Here is a 24,621-nt window from a genome sequence, read left to right on the forward strand (position 1 = left end):
AAAGGCATAGAGAGCCGTCCGATTGTAGATTCTTATGGAATCTTAACCGTCCGATGTGGGAAGGTATGTGTTGAAGGATGAGAATGCCGACGTGGTAACAGCGACATGGACCTACGAAACTGGGCCTCATAAGTTCCAAAGCCTATAATAACATTGCAGTAAAAATTAGGTGCAATGCAAGTAATTTAAAGCAAGTTCATATTTTACAAATTGTATAGTATTTTCCAAGCTTTTAAAACAATCCAAAAGAGATAAGATTTTTATCTTTGCATTTGAAAACCTCACCAAATTAATTTGATACTATGAAGAATATTTTACCTTATTTGAGTAAAGTTAATTAATTTAGATAAACATCATTTAGGGGATACATAAGATAATATAAAAATAAATGACGAACTAAGCAAACAATAAATTTACAGATTTAGCTGAATAATTATTCAAAAGTTGCTTTGAAACAAATAAAAATGAAGAATCAGCTAGTGGCAACTGAAAAGTAAATAACAAGCAAGTTCATATTTTACAAATGATTACATCTGTATACACTTAATTTCTCATAAACTTTTGATATTATCTAACAAAGATGATTTAAAGATTTTCGTCTTAACAAATATATCACCAAAATTTTTTGAGAATTTTTTTTATAAATCATTATTTAAAATATGAATTAACACAGATAAAAATTATTTTGGGTTAAGTATAAGATAAAAAAATAACAGAAGAATTAGCAATGGATTTTCATATTTCAAATGTTTAAAATCATTACCAACCTATTTATGAGTTCCATATGAGTAAAGCCAGTGCAATGGCACTTTTAAGTACACATGAAAGTAATAGTGAATCATAATAATAGTAGACAATGAGATTAGACAACTTTGGACATAAAAAATCTTGTCTCCATGATGCAACATTTAGCTTTGAACACTTTTGACTATTTTAATGATTTTGTATCTTAGAAAAATAAAATATAATAAAGAGAGATTAAGCATATATTATATAACACATGGCATGATCCAAAACCCATGTGCAGTAGTAGTGTCTTCCCATTAACTCGACTCATATTCATGTGAAATAATTCTCAAATACAAAATACCAAAAAAAAAACAAAAAACCAAAAAATTGTATTAGTTCCCAAAATCTATAAGCAAATCGATGAATATGAAAATATGATTCATTAATCAACTTACGCTCTATTGCATTGTTATATAGAGCCATCAGATTGTCACCAGTAGTCGCCACATGAGCATTTTCCATCCTCAAAGTGGTGGTAACGTATTGGATCTCTTATAACCACACTGCGTTTCTCTAGCTTTGATGCGAGCTTGAAGAACACATGACAGTCGCCACATATTCTCAGATTCTTCCTGATCCTAATCACTTTTCCTAAAGGCAACGTCATCAATCCAAAGGCCAAAGCCAGTTTCTCACTGTGATGTCTAAGAGAATCCTCCATCTGCTCTCCTTCAAGATCTTGTAACACAAAGTTCGTCTCGGGAACATAACCAATACCAATCATTCTATCAATCAATTGCTTCAGCTTCTCCTTGACTTCAACTATCAAAGGGTGAGATTCGTCTCCGATGATGAATGCATGTATCTTTTTGTTTACTTCAATCCAGCTACATCCAGGCTCTTTCTTGACTCCTCTGTCTCTCATTTGCGTCCTGATCTCTTCAACACTATCCCACTTCTGAGAGTTTGCGTATATGTTAGACAACACCGTGTAAGTCCCCGCGTCGTCTGGATCGAGTTCTATGACCTTTTTAGCTGCGTATTCGGCTAGCACCATGTTCCCCTGAACCCTACAAGCACCAAGAAGTGTTCTCCAAGTAACAGCATCCGGCTCACACTCCATTTCATTCAACAGCTTCACTGCATCATCAAGCTTCCCAGCTTTTCCCAACAGATCAATCATGCAACCGTAATGCTCCCTCACTGGATCGATTCCGTAAAGCTTCTTCATCGATCTAAAGTAGTACCAACCGTCTTCAAGCAGCCCTGCGTGGCTGCAAGCAAAGAGAACTCCAACGATGGTAATGTAGTTTGGTTTGGTCCCAGAAGCTTTCATGGACTCAAACAACTTCAGTGCCTCTTGGCTATAACCATTCTGCGCCAGCCCTGAGATCATAGTGCTCCATGTAATCACATCCCTCTCCTTCATCCCGTTGAACACGCGGCGAGCATCATCCAAGCTCCCACACTTGCAATACATGTCCACAAGCGCGTTGTTGAGTATCAAGTCCTGGTCGTACTTCACTATATGAACATGAGCTTGCATCCCAAGCTCCAACAGAGTCAAACCAGTACACGCCCTCAAGACGCTAGTCAACGTCGCCTGCTCAGCGGTGAATCCACCCCTCTTCATCCTCTTAAAAAGCTTCAAAGCTTCATCACTTTTACTGTTCTGAGCAAACCCACCAATGATGGAGTTCCAAACAATGGCATCACCAGTAACCATCTCGTCGAAAACCGAAAGAGCATCCTCAGGCTCACCGAGCTTAGCAAAGACATCAATCAAAGCACTCCTAACGAAAACATCAGACTCAAGACCTTCCTTGATGATCCCACAATGAAGCATTCTAACATCAGACATCTCCTTGCAAGATCTCAGAACAGAGGAGTAAGTATACACGTTTGGTCTCACGCCTTCTCTCAGCATCGAAACCAAAAGCTCCAAAGCCTTTTGCTGCTGTTTGCTCTTGGAGTAAGCAGAGATCATAGTAGTCCAAGAAACAACGTTTCTCAGAGGCATTTCGTCGAACACGTTGTGAGCGTCAGTTAAAAGATTGAACTTTACATACATATTGATTAGAACATTAGCAAGAAAGAGCATTGGCTGATGCCCGTTGAAGTATAAGTGACGACGAACGAGATTGCCTTCGTGAACAGCTCTATGAGACATGCAGCATTTGATGAGCTCAGAGTAAGTTGCAGAGTCTGCCCAAAGACCATGACTTTGCAACGTATCCATTACTCTCAGAGCTTTGGGAAGGTCTCTTTGGTAACAGAACCTGGTGAACTCATTGAGAAGAAGGGTTTGGTCGGTGGAGCTGTAAGAACACAGTGACGTCAGGACAGGTCGAAGGAGTTTGAGCTTTGTCGTTAATGACTTCATCTTGTCCAAAGACACTCCAAAAAGCTCAAATCGCACTATAATGTTGAATTTTAAGGCATATGATGTGTTGAGTTTTGTCGGAAAAGTTACTTGATTTTTTATTACAGCAACTGAAATCAAATTTGGTCGGAAAAGTTATAACAAAGACACGAAGAAGAGCCTATGATGTTCCAAAATAAGTATATAAATAATAAAACAACTGTTTCCAACGTTATGGTAGATACTCAGATGCATAGAGAGAGAGAGAGGGGTATAATGTTTTTGGAAGAAACTCTTTAGAGAGCTTCTGGTTGATTGAAAGGGTTAGCGATTTCTTCAGTTCCATCAGTTGGTGAGACGAGCATCACTGCAGTTCCACGGCAAACCTAAGACCAGGAACAAACAACACATAGTGGTTGAGAATCTAATGGGTTTACCGTTTAACTATTAACAATGTTACCAGAAGTTACATTATAGGATTTGCACTTATAACTGTAAAAAAAAGGAAGAAGAGAAAATGGGGTCATACAATTAAACCGAGGCGTCTTGTCTGGTCAGTGGTCTTCAAAGGATCATCATGATCTGATCAAACATCAGACAGGAGTCACAATTTTGTTTATGGATCATGCAAATCAACAACAGCTCTAGTTTCATATATGAAAAAATACTTAATTTTTATGTTACAGCAAACATGACTAAGCAACTTCAAGCATATACGATCAAGATTTATATCACTTTCAGTGGTAACGATACACTTAAAAACATAGAGAGACATCTTTGTGCAGGAGCAGAGAGAGGTGAAACAAATGAGGCACAGGCAAGACTCATCATAACAATAACAGTATAATCATGGAGACCAAACAACAACAGAACGTAGCTTTTGGTTTCAATAGATACTGTCCCAATTATACCACAGCAAACATGAATAGGAGGAGATTATAAAAAAAATGTTTTTTTTTTTAAAATATCATATATTGTATGCAGGAAGAGTAAAGAGGAATCGAATCAGATACAGAGACTCTTTCTCTCTCATTTATTGGCTGGTTTGACTAGAGAAAACATGTATATCTACATAACCAAAACTACTCAACTCATGTTCTGCACTAATCATATACATAAGAAAAAAGATATACCTCGCACAGACTCTAGAGCCCCATCAAGAACAAGGTTGAGCAACTGATCGTAGCCCTTAAGAGTTCCAGTGACTGCACACAAAAATAACCCAAAACCAATCAAATCCCAAATGCAATAAACTTTGCAACAATAAGTCTTGTCTTAACTAACCTTGTCTACCACCGGTGAGCTTAACTTGAACACCCTTGTCAACGAACTTGGCCAAATCCAACACCGTTTCCTTTCTTCCTGACTAAAAAAAAAAAGAGTGAATTGACTCAGATCATAACAAAGATGACTACTTTATAGCTTACCATGGTAGAGCAGAGCGTGTTCCACAGAAGTTACCTGAAATAAAAACAGTAAAGCCTTATACTTTGTGAAGCATTTCATCCACCGTCCGTTCAAAATTAGGGTTCGCAATTCCAATTAAAAACTAGGGGTATGCAAAGATGCTTTTAAGCAAATCAATGAGCTTCACGAAGCAAACAAACGTGGAAGAGAGACTGACTGATGAAGTAAGACTCACCGGAGAAACGAAGATCTCTGAAGAAAACTTTGGCGGCGAAGGGACGATGATGTTAATTGTGAAGTCGGAAAATCTACTATAAAGGAAAGGACTCTCTGGTTTAAATTAAATCTCTTAACCATAATTTGAAGATTGGTTTCTCCAGCACGATTTCGGTTCGATTTTTCTTAACCGGATTGGGTATCTATAATTAATTATCAGAAATTTTGATTTTTGTGATCCAAGTTCTTTATTTTATTATATCCAGTTTCTTTTTTTGTATTAAGTTGTACTGATTAAAGTACGTGAGGTATAGATATCTTGTAAGAAAAATACAACAAGACAAACTAATTATACATACATAATGAACAAATGATACAAGTGTTAACTTGGATCTCATTCTGTTTATGAAGCTCAATGGTTCCTAAGTGCCCAAAGAAGCTAAAAAACACTTACGAACAAATGTTACAGATTCTAGTTCTGCTTAAACACTTTCCGTCTGCTTAACACATATGTTACAGATTCTAGTTCTGAGTTTCTCAAAGGAGCCTTAACCAAGCAAAGCAACCGACAATGCCAATTGAAAAACTGAATACGCGATTTGAAGGATATATTAATAAGTGAAAATGAATTACTATGCTAATTTGTAATAATCACGGCTTTAATTATGTGAATCGCAAACTAAGCATAATGTGTTTGCTGAATTGTTCCATGTCTTGCAATTTTTTCTTTCTTGAAAGTTGGAACACTATCTTGCAATCATCTTCTAAATTGTTATAAATTTTGAAATCGTCCAAATGTTTGGTTTCTCGTATTTAAATCCACATGAAAGTGGTGATTTGCAGCAACCCGGCTGTTAAAAAAAGCAAGAAAATAAAGCAATATATATATGATTGGATTCGTATGCAGATTCGACGTACGTATTTACCTGCATAGGAGTTTACATTCATACAATACTCAGAACCCAAGATGTTTTGGTTAGAGAATAGCTTGTTACTAACATTGTCCTTAACATGACATCCCCTAGTAGGATACCATCGGCATTCATCTTCTTTGAAGACCAATCTACGAACCCATCCCGAGTAATCCTCCTACCTAACTCATGAACTTCTTATCTTATGTCAAATCATCCATATAATTAACTCAGTTAAAAATGGAATTCAAACATCGTTTTTCTCTTGCGATATAACATAAAAAAAAATACAACCAAACCAGCCATCATGTTACAGTGCGTGAAACGAAGAGCAGGTAAGCTCAAACCCCAAACCAGAGACTTAGGGTTTTGCTTAATTCTTGTCGGCCATTACCATAATATAAAAAGAATTAACACGAACACATTCCGTTAATTACAATAATATCGCCAAAACTTCTTATACCAACCACTTAGCCATCCTAACTTATCTTAATTAATTGATTAATCTGCTTAAATTAATAGTTGTATTGAACTAAAAAAAATCATGGACGTAGAGACTTGTTGTGAACTGGCCGCCTTCTTCTAAACCTTGGATAATCCATCGATAGATATTTCGATAGAGCTTTCTCCTCTTCTTCTTCACCTAATCTCTTCTCTTCATTCTTAGATTTTCCTGAGATTAAAATATATACAAGATTCAATACCAACTTGCTAGTTCGAATATTTCAAAGAGATGCCTAATAATATATTAAGTTTTTCTTTTATAATTCTTTAGATGCTCCTGCAAACTAAAAAACAAAATTCTGAAGAAGAGAGCAAAAATATTGGTAACTTAACATTTTATACTGACATGGTCAAAGATTCACATGTTTGACTTACCAGAAGAAGAAGTGACTCGAGGTTGTTCGCTTGAACTTTCCTGAGCCCCTGACTTCATCACCTATTATTTTGCAAAATGGTAATTAGAGATGGCACGGCACGTATAAGATTTGATTGGAAACATTCCATATATAAACAGATGCGCTAATCTCTTACATTTTCATGTTCACTGGAGATGATCATAAGTTTCCGTGGTGGCGCCATTCCAATAACAATCTTTTCGCTTACACCTGTTGAATCATTGTAGCTTAAAGTTAGTTAACACAATCGCTTACACCTCATGATCAGCCCCAGCCATTCCTTAATATTCAAAACATTTGGTTTATAGAAAAAAAGAAAAACTTAGTTACCTTGGCTAGGAGATGAGAAGCGAGCATGGAGTTGTAGAGAACATGTTGGAGTTATAAGGAATAAAAAGGCCAATGCACAAAACAAGAAGGTGACTCTAATTAGCTTCATTGTCTTCAAGTGATTTTAGCTATGAGAAGTTTTTTGTTTGTGCTATTTTTCTTTTTTGTTCTTCTCCTCTTCTTTTATATCAAAGAAAATGAACTTACACATATGTATGTCTATCTACATACCACTATGTTATATAGTATAATATATTAATGTGTTTATGTGAGATAGAGAGAGCACGAAACACAAAAGTGAGAGTTCCAAAACAAGTTGAAGAAACTATTTTATTAAAAAAATCAAAAAGTTTATTATGTCAAGGTTTAAAAAGGGGTTCACGCCATTGAGGCTCGTTCTCGGGGTTGTCTGTATTGAGACAAGCACAAGTTTGGCATCATACTTCATCAAACCCAATTTGTCGAGTCTTCGCCTTTCTGTCTTTTTTTGTCTCTTTACTCGCACATATCCCCCAAGTTCTATATCTAATTATCTACCATTGTCCATTTACCTTTTTCATACTATATATTATCATATATTTGTTTAGAAAGAGCTTATAGTGAAGCATCGTTTGGAACCTTTCATTATTCATATGTACATTATTTTCATGTATTGTTTTCGAAATTGGTTCAACTATATATGTCGAAGCTCACGGTGATCAACTGATCATTCCCTATTGAAATGCTAGATGACTCTTGCAATCTAGTATCCCAATCAGCTGAAAAAAATCATGAAAGTTAACAATATTAAATCAACGTCAAAATGTGTAATTGTGTATATATATTAGTGTATGCGCGCTTCTCTTTGCGAGTAGGTTATAAACAAAGTTGTTGAGAATATCACATCATATTTGCCAATGCCCTTTGCTCGTTGTCACACTTTCTTGACATTCACACGCCTAAGTTACTTATTTGAAAGAACTACCCAAATGAGGTTAAGATGAGAACATCACTTTCCAGTTTGTTGCAAAACACCTTTGGTAGCATCATTGATCTTATCACGTTTTGAAAGAGTACTAACTCAAAACACTAGTCACTTACAATTAATATATGAATGTGTTTGGACCAAAAGCTTGTAAATCAATTTGGCTCTGTCCGTACCGTATCACGGTTTTTATGTTTTGAACAAAATAATCAAATATCAGATACGTTTCGATTTTTATATGGAGCAAAATAGGTCATATACTCATAGCTAGAATAGAATAGGCCACGCAAATCCTGTGAAGTTTTTGTTTTTGATTTTGTGATTAACAATGAGCTGGCTAGCATGACTACCTAGATTGGCATTATATTCCATCATGACATCTCTAATCACAATCATTGACCTCGTGCAAGTACTATAACATTATAAATAACTTGACCAACGGATGAATGACTCATTAATTCAAATTCTGCTAAATAAACAATAATTTAGATTTAAAAAAAACAAGTAGAATTCATCAACAAATATAGGTTGATGACTTATGTCAAATAAATGGTAGAATAATGAAATAACGTAATAATACAAATTCTTACATTTTCAAAACATGAATGGTTGGTATGTCATTACAAAATAGAATAGCAACAACACAATGGTCTGGAAATCGCCGAGAATCGAGACAAATATCTCGGAAACATGGAAATTAAATTGACCCAAGTCGCTGATACGTTTGACCAAAGGCCACTGCAAGTCTGCAACAAGTTGTAATACTTTTCTGGTTTACTTTAAATAAACCACTCAAGGATCAAGCTGAAACCAAAGAGCACGTACATACAAGAATGAAAATGAAGTTATAATAGTAATAAACTCATCGGTTACATAACACCGACCATGTTGCATCTTTAACCAATCTCAAAAGCCCCTAGCTGTTAATACTACTACCAAAATGCCAATTACACACACCATGTCATAACTATAAACCACCCAAAAAAAAAGAGAAAAAATATTTACTTCAGCATTTAAAATATAAAACATCCCTTTTAAAGAAAAAAATACTGTAAAATCTCATATCTCCTTCCTCCTCTGTGCTTCAAAGTAAAGAAGCTTTTGAACTAGTTGATCAAGAGGATCTACAGCAAAGAAGAATCTGTCTCCATCCTTTGTGTCTCCTCTTCTCCGGTTTGGCCATTCTTACAGGACTACTGTTCCATTCTGACTGTAATCTGCACACATAAACCATCAAATTCAGACAAAGATTTCTCTTTGGAGTTTGCATCAAAGTTTGATGAAGAGTCATATATGTATTATTACACTGGGAAAGCAAAGGATCTTCCACTGGTTGTGCTTGCATCAGAACGAACAGAGAGGCTTCCAGAGAATGCAATAGGTCCTGTGTACGTTATATGACCTGAGATTGAAACTGCTTCTGCTCCTGAGAAACTTGTCTCTCCAAATCCACCTGAGATAAGTTTGTTGTCTTCCAAAGTATCTCCCACTACCAAGCTTGGTTGCTGATTGTCGTTGAAAGGCTTGTTTGGCTCTTGAGAGATTGTTGTGGGAAGAGAGGAAAGCTTCTCCTCCTCTGCTTCTTTTGGCTCATCTCTTTCCTTCTCCTGCAAGTAACACACACATTAGCAAGTTAGAATCTTTTACATTAAAAAAACCGAAACTTAAACAATGAAATGTATATTGCCTGAAGCTGAGGTTGAGATTGTTCTTCAAGAGGTTTTGGTTCATCTTCCCATGATAGAATGTCTCCCAAAGTTTTAGATTCCTTTGGAACATTCTCTGAGGTAGCCACTTCAATTTCATGAGAGTCCTTGGCCTCTCTTGTCACAATCAAATGATCTTGATTGCAACTGCTAGAAGAACCTTCAGCATCAGCAAAGTCTTCTCTTGGAGATTCTTCAACATCTTGGTTTGTCTTAGGATCATTACAAAGCTCAGATTCATCATCGACCTTACCATTTCTGTCTTCTTCTGAGGAGATGATTGTTTCTATCCCTTTGTCTGCTTTCATCAAATCCTCTGACTCACACTGGTTTGAGTCTGAGCTGCATTTCACTGAGCCTTTCTCACCGAATAAGAACTTCTCTTGGACCGGCACGCCCTCATCAACACATATGTCCTTCACCACATGGTAGTAAGTGTTCTCGTTGTAACAAACCACAATCTCAGGCAAGTCACAGGCCGTTACATTCTTGTCCATAAAAAACACCGGATCAACTGGCTCAGGAGAACCACTTTTAGCATCTATATTATTCTTTCCATCCTCATTAGAATCTTTTCCATCATTCTCTTTATCCCATTCGTCGCCGGTTCTTGTATCATAGAATAACTCAGGAGGCACATTGCTACCGTTCTTCCCATTTTCTTGGATCTTTAGCTCTGCATCTTCCCACTTCTCTTCAGGACATTGATGAGGCTTGGACTCATCTTTGCAGCTCTCTACCGAGTTTCCAACCACATGATCATTATCTGAAAATTAATAAACCCCTTGGTATAAGAAAACATGCAACTACCATCATAACATCTTTAAGTGCTACAAAGAAGAAAGCAGTCTAAAATTCAATAACTAAAAAGACTTTTGTTACCTGCTCTCATGGTTTTAAGAGAGTTGTTAATCTTGCAGACAGAGAAGTCAATAACACCAGAGCTATATCTTCAAGCACCAGTCAGAAAAAACACAATCTACATGTCCAAGGGCAAATAGAGAACAACAATGAGGAGATGACAAGTATAAGGAAACTTCATTCTAGAGAATGGAATCCATTAAAGTTTAATTTAATATATCTATCTGTTTCACTCAAAGTAGGATACAGACGCAACCTCCATATGACTTATAGATACAATAGTTGTTCAACGGAAGCAATGGGCCAGCAAGATTGTGACAGAAACAAAACCAAGCTTTGAGGAGAAACTATTCTATGCATACACACATGTGAAAGATTCTTTTTCATTTATTCTTTCCACAGGTCCAAAGAAAACTCATCATGAGGTCTAAGCAAACAGATAATAAAAACAGCAAAAAAAGATGCAATCAACCACTACCATGACCACTTTCCACAACTTTTTTCAAATGTGGAGAAAAAGACATTTAGATAAAAGCTGTAACCCCAATAATGCTAAGCAAGAAAGTTTCGAAAAACAAGCTTATATTCTGAATAACTTGTGACAATTGTAATAAGATCTATAGCAATCAATTATCTATATAGCTTCTATAAGTGTGGCTAGGTGTTGCAAACTACAAAGAATGAAGAATCTTTTGCACAGTCATATAAAAGAAGAAAAGAGACAAAAAGGATAAAGCTTTAAACTTTATTTTTTGCAAAGCTTTTTGTTCAAAACAAATCAATCAGTCTCATTTTTTTCACAGGAATATCAATAAACAATTGGAATTTTGCAGGACAGAAGGATCTAGAACTCAGAATCCCAGAAAAAGTATCAAAAATTATATAGGTATAATAAAAACAAAAGGGTATGTAGAACTAGTGGAACACATACAGATCTAATAGCTAGAATCTAAATGAAAAGCCTTGATATGAATCAAAGATTAAGACTTTTAAGAAGAATCTTGAAAGTAGATAACTACAACAAATAAAAAAAGCTTACTTGATCAGTAGATACAGAGAGACTCAACCTTCTTCAGCCATTAACTTCAACCTAAACTTAACAATAAAAACAGAACAGAATTTAAAAAAAACAATGGATCAAACACCCTACTAGGTTGAAGAAGACAACCTAGGATCACTTGTAAGAAAAATCCAAGCTTTGGATAAGAAAAGCCACATACTTTGAAGCTGTTGAAAAATCACTGTCTCTGCTATTAATTTGAAACACAGAGAGATATGACCAAAAGAGTAGAGCCAATCTCTCTTTCTTCTTTATTGCAATTTGGTTTCGGCATTAAATTACAAACATTTAATGCCACCATTTTTTAGAAGTGTTATACCATTTTATTTATTTTTTACGGTATAAATGACGCAAAAAAAAAGAAACTTTTTTTTGTAGGATTAAGAGATCCTAAAGAAGAAGAAAAATGCACTTACCAATACTCTCAAAATCTCTTCACTTTCCTGGGAAAAAATGGAAACTTCTCTTCATAAACATGAGATCATCAGCAGTTAGCGTTCGAAACACCCTTTAGCTCTGTTAACTCTCTGTTCTAGTGTGTTTGAACTAAAACTGGAAAGATTAAAACTTTATTTTCTCGGAGAAAGTGAAAAAGATAGGATTTTTTGATGTATTTTCCAGGAAAATAAGCAGGCGGTTCAAAAGGGAGAAACAAATAAAAGCTTTGGAGAAATCGGATCTGTGAAACTGCACGAGAGAGTATTTATCTCTAGTGGATTTGACTTTTCATTTTGAGGGATTCAGTTTATAAAAAAAACTGAACTTTGGGGGTTTATAATGAAAACAAATAAAAAGTCAACTACATCTGCCAAAGGATTTGGGTGAGGCGGTTTGCATTTTTGTCCCTTGTCCATTTTATTTTTAAATTTTGTTATCTTTCTCTTTTTTCCTTTTATTTATTTTTGCATTTAATTTAATTTTCATTTTTGTTTAATTTAAACAAATTTCTAAGTTTTGTCATAATTAAAAGTTGGCTAATTCTTTTTAATGCCAGTTGGCTGATTTTCCTTCTTTACTTTAATTTGTTACGTATATGGTGGTGGTTCATATAGTATCCATGAAAATGATATAGACGTGAGTTCTAAGTCACAACAATCTTTAGTTTCATATATTTCTTGTTTGTTCCCAACTATGCTCCACATATTTCTTATGATTTCATATAACAAACAACAAACATTATAATAACTCTTTTATTATCATATCCTCAAAAATGTTTTACAAAAGAAATAAAAATAAGAAAATCACGTCCATAAAGGAAATACTTTGCTTTATCAAAAAATGAAGGAAATACTATGTATCACATAATAGCCAAAATATTAGTTTACAAAAAAAGATAATAATAACCAAAATATTTGTAAAGCCTTTTTAGTCCAATTGCTTGATCAAAGATTTATTAGTGTTACAAAGTCTAAGCTTCGATTTCCCTGAAAAATGAACTATATGAATTAATAAAGAAAAAAATTATAAAAATTTATAGCATTGTGAAATGAGTACTATCAAGTGTAGATCATATAAACGGTTCAAAATGATATAGTCAAACATAAATTTTCATAATGTATGTAGAATTGTCAATTATAATATTTTATAAAATTTTCATAATTTATAATAACATAATTCTACAATATAAAAAATGCAAATAAAGATTAAAAACAACTTGTCTTATTGCTTTAGAAAATAACTGAAAATTAAAGCTTTCTAAATAATTTTCTAAACTCACAAGTTATGTCACAATTTAATATCTCTTTGTATAGATGTTTAGATAATTTTCTAATTTTATTAGGTAATATATATTTGGATAACTTTTAAATATTCTATCTAATCCTATGTTTTTAGAAACCATGATTCGGTACGATTACAAAACTTGTGACTCATACTTGAGTCAACAGTAATCATTCAACGTTACTAAAACAAAACAAAAAACGTTACTAAGAACAAAAGGGAAGAAAATCTTTGAAGGAGTTGGAATTTTATCAGCGGCATAAAGATATTAATCTAATAAAATAGTTTTTTTAATTAAGTAAACCGAGGCATTTTGGTAGATTAACATTGTCACGGTACGTCGCGTTACACCCGAAAAACTAGTTCGTAGTGTTTAAAACTATTGTTTTGTTTTAGGGATCGGTAAATAAAGAATGATGATACTAGAAAGTGAACAACCACTTATTACATGACACGTGTACAGCAAATAGTATTTGTGCAGCTAAATTAAGTAAAGAAGTCGTAGCAATTGAGGAATGAAACAGAAAGCCTATTTCGTCGTTATGTTATGTCGAGTAGAAAAAGTCGAAACAAAAAAAAAAATTAAAAGGACAAAGCTCTGCGTACGTGGTTGTGTTTTGTAATAAAAAATGGTCCAGCTAATGAGTACCGTACGATGGCAGCGGGTGTCTGCTTGTTATGAACTGTTCTTACTTAAATCGACGGCTATGTTTAGTTGGCTACGCTGGACCTACGTTTTCATCTTCAATTAATGTTGTAAATATAAAACAAATACTACAGCTTTTAGTTGTCATCGATTCTTAGTATATCTTTAAATATTCTATTATTTTGATAGTAAAATATGTCCATGGATGGCCACTGTTGATTTCTTCGAAGGACTCATGACTCCGTTTCTTGTATTTGTTTTTAAGAGAATTCCGTTTCTTGACTTCTGTTACAACTTACAAATATAGGAAGCAGAATGTGTATATTAATAAAATAGATGATTATAGTAGCAAATTTCACATCGGAAGTGCACATATATAAGTATTATATCAAACATATATGGTAGTAACAAGACATATATAATTTATATACTTTAACCAAAAAAAAAAATTTATATACTGTTCATAAAATTATATATGTTAATTTATTTACTGTTTACTCATTTCGTATTGATAGATTATGTATTTTAATTCCTAAAATAGTCTAGTATATTTTTCATAGAAATAACATATTTATTACTTATATAAATCATTTTTAAAGAAGGAAAATATATCTAATATAATCTATTTTATTTTAGAAATAGCTAGAATAACTCAACATTAATTCTATCTGAGTACAATATGAATTTCTTACTCAAAATAATTTAATAATCATTTCACTAACTCAACATTATTCTATCTGAGTACAATATGAATTTCTACTAAGAACCACATTTTTTATTGATATGAAACATTCAGACCGAGACCCAACCGATTAATCTCTGAGAACATATCCACAGATGTCAGATAGATCTGATTGCTCGTAAGAAGAACTAGTTACATCCAAGGTCGGTCCTCAGAATTTAGGGACCCTAGACCATTTAGTAAAGATTTCAAAATTTTGAAAGTCTAATTTTTTTTCAAATTTGGGAGTCTTTTTACATATAAAATTTTTCAAATTTTTTTTAGGATTCGAAGCGAATGTTTGATTAGGCTTGGCACATAACCGGCCCTGGTTACACCTGTTGTCTGACCAAAAATGGATAATCCAAATGTGAGATTTTAAACTCGGATTTCTTATGGACTTTCCAAGCCGTCTTCGCCATCCAATCATACCCGCGTGATTGAGAACCACATTTTTATTTTTTCAGTTATCTTATAATGTGTTTTTAAATCTTACGAATTTCAATCTCTTATTTTCAACAAAAAAAAAAGATAAACAAAATATTTAGCCCAAGTCTCGAATGTCTTCCAATCAAACATTTCCTTTCACCAAATTGTGTGCTGGTTAGCTCACTATAAAGTTCAGAACAATTTTGGTTTTAATAGTTTTTGCCGATTCCATATCATAATAATCGGTTACTTTTGCATTTCTTCATTCGTTCGGTTTATGATATGTTGTTGTTCACACAATATCCACTCAAACTGGAGTTGGAATGATTTTGAATATTTCTAAAATAAATAAGGGAAAATAATACTAAGTGCCTCCATTAGATCATGTCATCTTTTCTATAAAATGCGCAGAAGTCACGTTATCTTCAGTTCCCCTGATTATACGTGATTTAGTTTTTTTTTTTAACTTATCAGATTTTTATAAACCTTTTTTTAAACTGATTTTTTTTATAAACCTTTTTTTGTAACACCTTTTTGAATGGATAATTTACAAGTTCTTATTCCAAACATATACACACACACAAGCAGCTCAAATTTAAGATTATGAACTATATGATGAAATAACATTATTGAACACAAAAAGAAAAGCAGCACAGTGATCCACTATCTGTTCTTCACATCACCAAATGATAATTTCTCATTCTCTTCGAGGAAATGAGGAAAAAGAAAAAGCACTAACGGAAGTGCGAAAACGACCAATCTACTAAGCGTTCAGTGTAGATCAGTTGGTGTCAAATAACATGTTTATTTTGTTTAAAACATTTGCTTTGAACTTAAAGAAAATATTCTAAAGAAAGCTTTAGGTGTATTTCAATGGTAACTTGGTTAAAAATAATCTAAACCTATCAAATGATAGATTCTGAATAAATAAACCAAAACTCAAACCATATGTCTTTATGGGTCTCACAGTTCAAGTGAAATAGTCTGGCTTCCCAACATAGATGTTCTGTTCTGCCAAGAACTCTGTAATGGCTTTCTTTTGCCATCCTTTGAAGCTCCTGTAACAAAGAAAACTATTTACTTGTAATCCATGCGCAGGGATCAAGGGAACAATATCTAGAGGAGAGTGATTCTAGAGTTTACTTGTGATCAAGATGAGCCACGATCTCGCCTCCTGGGAATGATGCTTTAGTAGCTTCAAATGCTGCTTGGATCGACTGTCTCCAAGACCCACCAATGTGCTTCTCTCCAGGTTTTGGTTCTTCCATTGGCAATGAGTATCCAGAAAGCAAATGGCCTACCCAAACATCATCTTTCCTGATGAGCGCAACAAACACAAAATCAGCTAGAGAGATGGGTTTAATGTTAATACTCAAGAGAGTTCTTGACAACTTACAAAACTACATCCATGTGACGAGGAGCATAATGTCCACCTCCAATCCCTAGAAGAACTTTCCTCTTCCCCGTTTCACTGGTTCACATTAGTTTATATAATTCTACTTTATTTCTTTATATGTGATGTAACGATTAAGCTACCATGGATATATATACCTGCTCCAGTTCCCCACAGCTTCACCACCTCCAAGCCCAAGTCCTTCCCACATTAACTGAATACACATAACACCAACGATTATACTAAATGAAAGCAAGGTTTAGAGTATTCACAAGTAACGTCATAAAGCAATAACAACGACCCTGAAACCATAAACAAAGTAACAAACTTTTATTCACTTACAAGAGCCATGACTTGAGCTGCGTCTTGTCTCTTCCAGTATTCCTCTGTACTACCTACATATAGACAATGACCAATGATTATATCAAAGCCTAGAACTCTCGAACACACACGAGCTAAGCATATAAAGAAGAAAAGAAAGAAACTCACCAATCTCCAAAAACATGGTTGGCTTATTAGTTATTGGTCCATGATGAGTACCTTCCAATGTTATCTACACACCCACACACAAAAAAAAGCAATCTCCTTCACACTTCAATCTCCACACAAAAAACAAACAAGAAACAAAACCTCAAACTCAGGAACTAAGCTATGAGCTTCAGCCATCTTCTTCAAAAGACGAAGCCACGGACCAATTCTAGGGCTCGTCAACGCCGCCCACCCAGGCTTCCCTCCTTGCGGCGGCGACTCTCCTTCCTTAAGGTGAAGCACTCCTACACTCAAATGAACATAAAGCATCGTCCTTTATACAAAAAGGAGAAGAACCCAGATCGAAAGTTTGGATCTTTAAGCATACCAATGGGGTGAACAGTTAAAGCAGGACGGTTCGAGACGGCGGTGTGACGGCTGAGGAAGATGACTTCGTCAACAGCTTCGCCCGTCGCTTCTTCCCACCGTGAATCCAGATCGTCTTCCTTCACTATCGATCCGTCGTGTTGGATCACTCTCGTTTGCTTGTTAACGAAACTCTTCATGTCCTGAAGTAAGAATCCGACAAGAAGTTAGTTAGTTAGTTCAGACGAGAGAAAAAGCTAAAACGACGGTGGAGAAGGGGTTAGTGACGTTACCGGCGGCAAGATGGGTCCGGCGGTCCATCCCGGCATGGCGAGAAGCGCCGCCGCGGGATTGATCGACGCTGGGTCGGAGGTGGTGGCTACGATCAGTGTCACCATCTCTCTCTTTGTTACTGTAACGCTACAAGTGGCGTTCAGAAGCGATTTGATACGAGTTGCGTTTGTTTGGAAACTGAAGCGTATAATGTTTTGGCAGCTTATTTTTTTTTTTTTTTCGCCAAGGATTTAATTTTTATTAATAAAACGGGTCAAGCCCAACATACATGGCCTAAGGCCCAAATACACAAAAAACCAAAAAGCCCAAAAGCCAAACGGCTACAATCTATCACTTTAACGGGCCCGCGGCCCAAACTAAACAAGACCGAACGACGTCGGCAGGACAAACGCATCAAGGAAGCTGGCTGCTGTACACGTGGAAGCATCTGCGCCTTCGGATCGACACGCGTCGCACACCACCTCGACCTGACCGTCTCCGCCTCGAAACGCCTCCAGATCCATCTCACCGTACCTTCGTTTCGCCGGATCTCATAACCCGCCTCGATCTACCTTCTTCTCCGATGGTCCTCCACCGAAAGCGTCATCGGACAAACCGCGCTCTCATCAGAACCACCCACTCTTCTCTCGGGATTAAAACCCGAAACCACAACCTCACCTTTCCGCCGACAAGAACAACAACCCAACCAAACTTTCACCGCTAACACCCAAACTTCCTACGGGTACCACGCCGGCAGTGTAGAGCTATAGTAGCCTCCACCCTCCGGTAACAAGACGGCGACGACGGAGCTAGGTAAGCCTCCCCCTCCCGGAAACTGAAACCGACGACGGCGGAGCTACAGGAGCCTCCACCTCCCGGAGAAAAACCGACGACGACGGAGCTGTAAAAGCCTCCCCTACCCGGATTCGAACCTTGATCTAAAAATACTTCCTCTCCACCGCAGAAACCTGACCGTCTCCGTTTTGGCAGCTTATTTTGAAAACCATATTTCTAGATTATTAAATTTTAACATTTGGAAAGTTATTAAAAAAGTTCACTTTTTGTTTGGCCAACAAGCTAGTTATTAAATTGTTTATAAGGGCCAGAATCAATCACGTGTTTTCTTTTCTTAATAGCATTTACAAATGTGACTGAATGCAAAATTAAATGGTGCTGCCCAGGATCGAACTGGAGACCTTTTGCGTGTAAGGCAAACGTGATAACCACTACACCACAGCACCGGATGTATATTAGAACTCAGACTTTGTTAATAATGTTTGTCATTGTAGAATGAGAGAGAGAGTGGTGAATACAAAACGTGTATTTCAGGTCCACAAGTAACGCCATCAAGCCTCTGCTATTGGGTTCATGTATTTTATATTGCTATTTGGCTTGAACGCTGTCTTCTCTGTTTACTTTGGGTTACAATGTGTGGGGAAGACAACAAATATGAGGTTTTGGAGAAAGCTGGGAAAGATTTAGAAGCAATGAGAGTGCAACAATTTTCCCGGTTAGTGAAAGAGTTTCAAGGGAATGACTTTTGGAAGTTGTGGGGAGTTATTCCCCAGGAGTATTTGAGATATACAACTCATTCATCTTTAATTTGTAACAATTTTGTTTAACCATGTGAACTAATAGATGTGTGTAGTTTGGCTTAACTTACAGGTGCATGAATATGTTGAAGCTGCAACGTTTGTAAGTTATGTTTGCCCGGAACACTCTCTACTCTCGATGAGTTCAATATCTTTAGAGTCTGCAGATCAATATCCTCTGGGGTGTTTAGACTCTCTTGGTTTATGTTTTTGTCTGTTAAAATATCATTAACATTAGTATTTTCTAAACCATGGTTGGCTATTGTTTGTTTACACTTGCACGGCTTGCAGATTTGACTGGAGAGCTAATGCGGATGGCAATTGCTAGAATATCAAATGGTGATATAAAATTTCCGCAATGGATTTGCCAGTTTGTCCGAGAGATTCATAGGAACTCTTGCTAGTCGTGCCACAGATAGATGGCAATTACGACATGAAGTCAAATACGGAAGTGATGCTTCAAAGTGTGATCAAAACATAGAATAATATTTGCACAAATTCCACATCTGCATCTTAGAAAATGTGTTTTCAGTATAGTTTCTGCTCCATGTTTGTTTTGTTATGTCTCATTAGCTTGCTTTAGTGTTCACAGTATATTCAGCTGCTTGGATATAATACTGTTACATATTGGGAGGTGCTGATGTCGAAGCTGGTATACTTTTGATAAAACTCCTTCTGCATAAATTCTACTTTGAAATAAGTTAAGTGGCGACTTTATAGAGTGTGTGAACTAATAGTTTATATGCTTCTGGATTTCCTGACAAGAGTTGAATTGCTTGATATTTATCTAATATAGTAGTTTTGATATTTTTTAAGTTTGAAATTACCTTAAAAATATGTTGAAATTTTCTTCTTGTTATATTACTACTATATAGTACCTAGTATTTACCATGATATTATAACAAAAATTAAAAGATTTATTCATTTAAATAACAGAAAACTAAAAATAAAACTCGAATTATTTTTTAAATATTTTATTTTTAAAAAAAATTAAGAAAAAAGGTTTTTAAAATTTTTTTGAAAAAAATAGAGGGATCAGATGATATGAAAATTGGAGCGCCCAATTGTCGTAAAAAGGTTTGAGCGGAACGCTCTTCACACAATTAAATATGCGTGATTAAACCCAATCCTCACTTCCCCTTTAAACCTGAAGGATCATATTTTACAAGACTCGCAGTTGTTCTTCTTTTATACGCACACTAGTTATCATACGTCTCTCTACACACTCGATGTGGGACAATTCGAGACTTGGCGTGTAAATCTTTTAGTTCCCTTCTCACTTCCGTATACTAGATGGCAAGTCTCTGATTCGCTTGGAGGGTCACAAGCTACAACGACCCATGTGCTGTGCAAGTGTCATTTTAACAGAAGGTTAATTATAGAGTCTGATGGAGAGCAAACTTCTAAAGAAGGCAAATTGAATGAAACCTGAAGCCATGCCCGCACACACAAAAAGCCATAAAAGATATAATACTGCTTAAGTATAGGTTGGATTCATTCTTCATCTTGTCTACGAATGTGGCTCAACCAATGACAATGTTGCACCTACTAGACTTTCTTTGAACCTTTGTGATGTTCTTGATCATGTCAAGGAAACTCTCGCTTAAAGTAAGTTTCTCCAGGACATGGCAATTCCTCAGAAAATACATTGCTAATTTCATCTTGCTTGATGTCCTAGTTGTGACTGGTGTCCAAAGCTGAACATATTTGAGGGATGATACGAAACATAGTGTTGTACGTAAGACAGTTTTATTGGCCATATGCCTTTATATTGAACTCAAATTCCTAATAATTAACAAAGAGATAGTTAAGAAAGCTTGGAACCCAAAAAGACTCACCACAGCCAGTGTGTGTAGATCCGGGCAGCAACCAAGAAAGCTTGGAACCCAAAAAGACTCAAGGAACGAAGCATATAACCAAGACAAGTTAAAGAGCTGAGGTAACTGTTCCAATTTTGAGTAAGCATGGATAACCTATATGTCACAATCAAAAACTATATCATAATCATGCATTTTATATTGTTATTGAATCAACCATTTGTGTGTGTGTGTACCTCTAGGGTATCAGAAGAGATCTTCATCCCACTGACTGTATGATGTAAGTTTAACCTACGTTTCATTAATTTTAAATTGTAACCTTTAAATTTTTAATTTATATATCACACTAGTTAGTTGAAAAATAATTATATGAAATTAATTTTAGCAAAATAATCACTATAAGAGTAATATAAGTATTTAATTACTTTCAACTATTAGTCTAAAATATTATATATATATATATATATTTGCCATAATATAAATTAATATATTAATATTTAAATTTATCTTGTGGTGGCGATATTTAAGTTTTCATAATTAACATGGGATAATATTTTTGGAAAATTGTATACTGATTTTAAATATTTTTTATGTCTTGATATAAAAACTCGTAAAATATGTAAATGATAAAATATGTGTTCTTTTCGTAACACTATCTGATCTAACAGTATAAATTTTGACTGATTTAAAATATTTTAAGTTATTAACTTTAGTTTACGTTATTTATTTATTATAAACACTTTTTGAAACAATTGTTGTAGTATTTATAACAGTTTATTTCTGGTAAACAACTGTTTATTTATGAGAGATGAAAAAAATTGAAACAAAAATAAGAGAATAATATGATAGTTAATATAGATATAAAAAAATATGGTTGATACTTAAAATGTAAATTATCAATACGATCAATCTGTCGTCAGTGTCGTATGATATTTATTAGTGTTTATATTTTATACTTAGGGGTTTGTGACGTCAAAAAAACCTAGGGGTTTGTAACAGAACCAAAAAGATAAGATGCTGATAAAATTTGTATTGTTCATCTCATGTTGTTTATTATTTTGAAATTACGATTATTTGGTCATGCCATATTGTCATGTTGTTTTCAATATAAGAAGGGCGAAGAAGGAAAAAACAAATTACTAAGTATAAAATTATTAAAAAAAATTAAGAGAGATTTATTGGTTAGTGTATTTTAATGGTTTTGAAAATTCAAACTAAATATAGTGTTATTAGTTTCATAATTTTAAAAATTTGTATTGAAATAATTTATTATTGGTTTTATGATTTATAAGTTCTAATTTAAATAATGTGTTATTCAATCATATATATTTATTAATAGATTTGATTTCATAATAGATTTAAATAGATTTGTATGTATTTCTTTGTTAAATATACAAAGACTTAAACCGGAGTAAAAACTTTTGAATTTGTAAATACTGATTAAAATTTATATAATAATAGATTTGAAAATATACATATTTTATTTGAATTTATAAATACTATATGAATTTCTAAATTAATCAAAAATCTACGAACCAATAACAGCTAATATGTCTAAAGCGTGAGGTTTAAGACGAATTCATGATAAGCCATGATTAAGCCATGATAATTTTAATAAACGAGTCCCCAAACAAGGGTTTGCAGCCGTCAGAGAGGAAAAAGAAAAAAAAAACATTGTGTGCAGGCGTCAGTGGTTTTTGTAGCACCAGTTCTGGGATTTTCCTGTTAATTGTTGTTTCTTTTTTCTTTTTGTTTTTTTAAATATTATGATTTCATTCTGTTTGTTCTTTTCCAAGTTTCCAGAGATATTTTTTCGTTTTTCACCGGTGTTTGTGGTCGGATATATATTTGTTTTACTCCAATCTTTGTTATTATGGTTACCACAAATTGACTAGAAGATTCTCAGCTAAAGCAAAGTGTAACGCTTGTGGTGAACCCATTGACTAGAAAACACAAAAAAAATAAAACGTTATGTGTATGAAACGTTAGACCAAGCTCTTGTTAGGCTTAGAACGCACCCAGTTGGTGCAACACTTTACGGATTTAAAGGCTGGGATGGGCCTGGTATATACAGAGGGCCAATGAAAGAAGATGCTGAAATTGAAGGATTACATGCAGTCATTATGTGTGAGCTGAGGATGATCGATGGAGAAAACCCATTATTCTCTGTAAAAGCAGCAACGGAGATGATTTAGGAGGAGTGGAAGGGTTCCAAGGTTTTATTGCCGTAGCTGCAAATGTCATGATAATGATTATGGGTAAAGAGACGGCTGATGACAATGAGGGTCATCGAGTTTGCCCTAGATAACAATCAAAGCCAAACCAAAACAATCAAAATCAAATCGATCTAAACTAAATTGACGTATATATCTCAACCATTTGGTTAACATTTTTATCAATACAAACGGTTTAGTTTGGTTTAAAAACGAACTGAAAACTCAAAGTGTGTTTGATTAGGTTAACTATATGCACAACTGTCGACCGAGAAAACTATATGTACTAACAACACTAAAATTTAAGATAGTTAATAATTCAATATAAACAATTAAAGCATTGATTAAACATGCTTGTTTCACGACAATAAGAAACATGATTTTTCTACATTATCAAAAGCATTGATTCCTATGTTTGAAAATAATGATTCAAATTATTGGATTAAATCTTCTATTGAAAATGAAGAAGTGAATGAATTTGTGATCATCAAATGATGATTTATATTATGTTTTATAAAAATTTTTTAACCAAATTAAAAACCAAACCTATTGAATTATACTACACTCAAACCAAACCAAAATTAAGCCGAACACAAACCAAACTAATTTCAGTTAATTTCAGTTAAAATTTTATTAGAACTGAATCAACCAAACCAAATCGAACTCAAATAAAATCCGAATTTCAACTGAAATGCCCACCCTTATCATCTGGACCACGAATAATCTGGATTGGATACTTAAATAGTCTCAATGCAAGTTTAGTGCCAATTTCAGAGGTTATTGTGATTGTATCATATTGAAATAAATACATAACTTCCTACTGTGACAACTTGCGGTGAATTGAATTTTGTGAAATTTCCTCTGCACAATCCAATTTCTAGTACATCACATAAATCTTATTTACTAAAATCTAAGCTCAAATCAATAACATGCTTTTCCATTTCGTGAAGTACTTATCATGTGGACCTATGTGATTCGGTTTTGTGGAGTATTTCATCCACGTAATTCTCATCATATATCCTAAATATCAGTGACATTCTCTTTTTTCCATTCAAAGTTGTGGATTGCTTTCTTCAAGCAAATCTCAAAAATCAAAAGTATAAAACAAGTTTGAAACCTAATACACAAACAACAAGGAAAATTATTCAAAACCGAAAAGTGAAACTCTACTAGGAGTAAAACAATAGGAACATGTGAACGAGAAAAACTTTTGATTTAGTTTTTCAATCGATGTTAATTCGGTATGTAGCTAACCAAAAACAAATTAGATAAACCGGTCGGTTAAAAAGAAATAGCATCGGTTGTAGCAACACAGAGTTGAATACTAGTTACGCAGAGTTGAGTATACTAGTAATAAACTAACAGAGGCATAAATCTGTAAACTCTTATACTAAGGGAATAACTCTAAAAGGAATATTAATTAATTTCAAGTACTAATAATTGATTAAGAAATAATAGGAGAAGTAGTTAGAGCAACATTATCGGACATAAGTCCTTAAAATATTTTTTCTTTTCTTTTCTAGTTTTTTTTTTTTAAAG

The 24,621-nt window shown here is 34.5% G+C and overlaps 5 protein-coding genes and 2 non-coding genes across 12 annotated transcripts; all 7 read right to left on the minus strand.

Moving 5' to 3' along the window:
- Nucleotides 1–989: 989 nt before the first annotated feature.
- On the minus strand, nt 990–3,139 carry LOC106389252 (pentatricopeptide repeat-containing protein At2g03880, mitochondrial). Its single transcript, XM_013829463.3, has one exon. The coding sequence runs from the start codon at nt 3,110–3,112 to the stop codon at nt 1,220–1,222; it is 1,893 nt and encodes a 630-aa protein (XP_013684917.2). The 5' UTR covers nt 3,113–3,139; the 3' UTR covers nt 990–1,219.
- Nucleotides 3,140–3,275: 136 nt separating this feature from the next.
- On the minus strand, nt 3,276–4,840 carry LOC106389258 (sm-like protein LSM7). The gene is made up of 6 exons (XM_013829469.3): nt 4,734–4,840; nt 4,519–4,552; nt 4,376–4,457; nt 4,225–4,296; nt 3,621–3,673; nt 3,276–3,477 (listed from the first exon to the last, which is right to left on the minus strand). Exons 2-6 carry the CDS (start codon nt 4,519–4,521, stop codon nt 3,388–3,390), a joined length of 300 nt encoding a protein of 99 aa, XP_013684923.1. The 5' UTR covers nt 4,522–4,552; nt 4,734–4,840; the 3' UTR covers nt 3,276–3,387.
- Nucleotides 4,841–5,992: 1,152 nt separating this feature from the next.
- Nucleotides 5,993–7,125, minus strand: LOC106418156 (protein GOLVEN 6-like). The gene is made up of 4 exons (XM_013858816.3): nt 6,855–7,125; nt 6,661–6,734; nt 6,505–6,565; nt 5,993–6,298 (listed from the first exon to the last, which is right to left on the minus strand). The coding sequence occupies exons 1-4, from the start codon at nt 6,961–6,963 to the stop codon at nt 6,168–6,170; spliced, it is 375 nt and encodes a 124-aa protein (XP_013714270.1). The 5' UTR covers nt 6,964–7,125; the 3' UTR covers nt 5,993–6,167.
- A 1,525-nt stretch (nt 7,126–8,650) lies between these two features.
- LOC106389268 lies at nt 8,651–12,203 on the minus strand. 6 transcript variants are annotated; one of them, XM_022687928.2, is made up of 6 exons: nt 11,862–12,203; nt 11,425–11,475; nt 10,407–10,503; nt 9,506–10,290; nt 9,124–9,425; nt 8,651–9,035 (listed from the first exon to the last, which is right to left on the minus strand). In XM_022687928.2, the coding sequence occupies exons 3-6, from the start codon at nt 10,414–10,416 to the stop codon at nt 8,933–8,935; spliced, it is 1,200 nt and encodes a 399-aa protein (XP_022543649.1). In that variant the 5' UTR covers nt 10,417–10,503; nt 11,425–11,475; nt 11,862–12,203; the 3' UTR covers nt 8,651–8,932. The 6 variants fall into 6 exon arrangements, with proteins under 6 accessions (XP_022543649.1, XP_022543650.1, XP_048637189.1 ...); XM_022687929.2 differs by having other exon boundaries at nt 11,425–11,480; XM_048781232.1 differs by lacking the exon at nt 11,862–12,203 and adding an exon at nt 11,554–11,772.
- A 3,351-nt stretch (nt 12,204–15,554) lies between these two features.
- LOC106389301 (D-aminoacyl-tRNA deacylase-like) lies at nt 15,555–18,558 on the minus strand. The gene is made up of 10 exons (XM_048781235.1): nt 18,456–18,558; nt 17,481–17,687; nt 17,210–17,390; nt 16,984–17,126; nt 16,843–16,906; nt 16,696–16,748; nt 16,512–16,567; nt 16,357–16,431; nt 16,104–16,277; nt 15,555–16,018 (listed from the first exon to the last, which is right to left on the minus strand). The coding sequence occupies exons 1-10, from the start codon at nt 18,465–18,467 to the stop codon at nt 15,931–15,933; spliced, it is 1,053 nt and encodes a 350-aa protein (XP_048637192.1). The 5' UTR covers nt 18,468–18,558; the 3' UTR covers nt 15,555–15,930.
- A 70-nt stretch (nt 18,559–18,628) lies between these two features.
- On the minus strand, nt 18,629–18,701 carry TRNAV-UAC. The gene has a single exon. It is a non-coding gene; the product is annotated as a tRNA-Val (tRNA).
- Nucleotides 18,702–20,083: 1,382 nt separating this feature from the next.
- On the minus strand, nt 20,084–20,191 carry LOC125575991. Its single transcript, XR_007314531.1, has one exon. It is a non-coding gene; the product is annotated as a small nucleolar RNA Z279/snoR105/snoR108 (small nucleolar RNA).
- Between the last annotated feature and the right edge of the window lie 4,430 nt (nt 20,192–24,621).

The sequence above is a fragment of the Brassica napus genome, chromosome A6, assembly GCF_020379485.1.
Source record: "Brassica napus cultivar Da-Ae chromosome A6, Da-Ae, whole genome shotgun sequence".
Lineage (NCBI taxonomy): Eukaryota > Viridiplantae > Streptophyta > Magnoliopsida > Brassicales > Brassicaceae > Brassica > Brassica napus.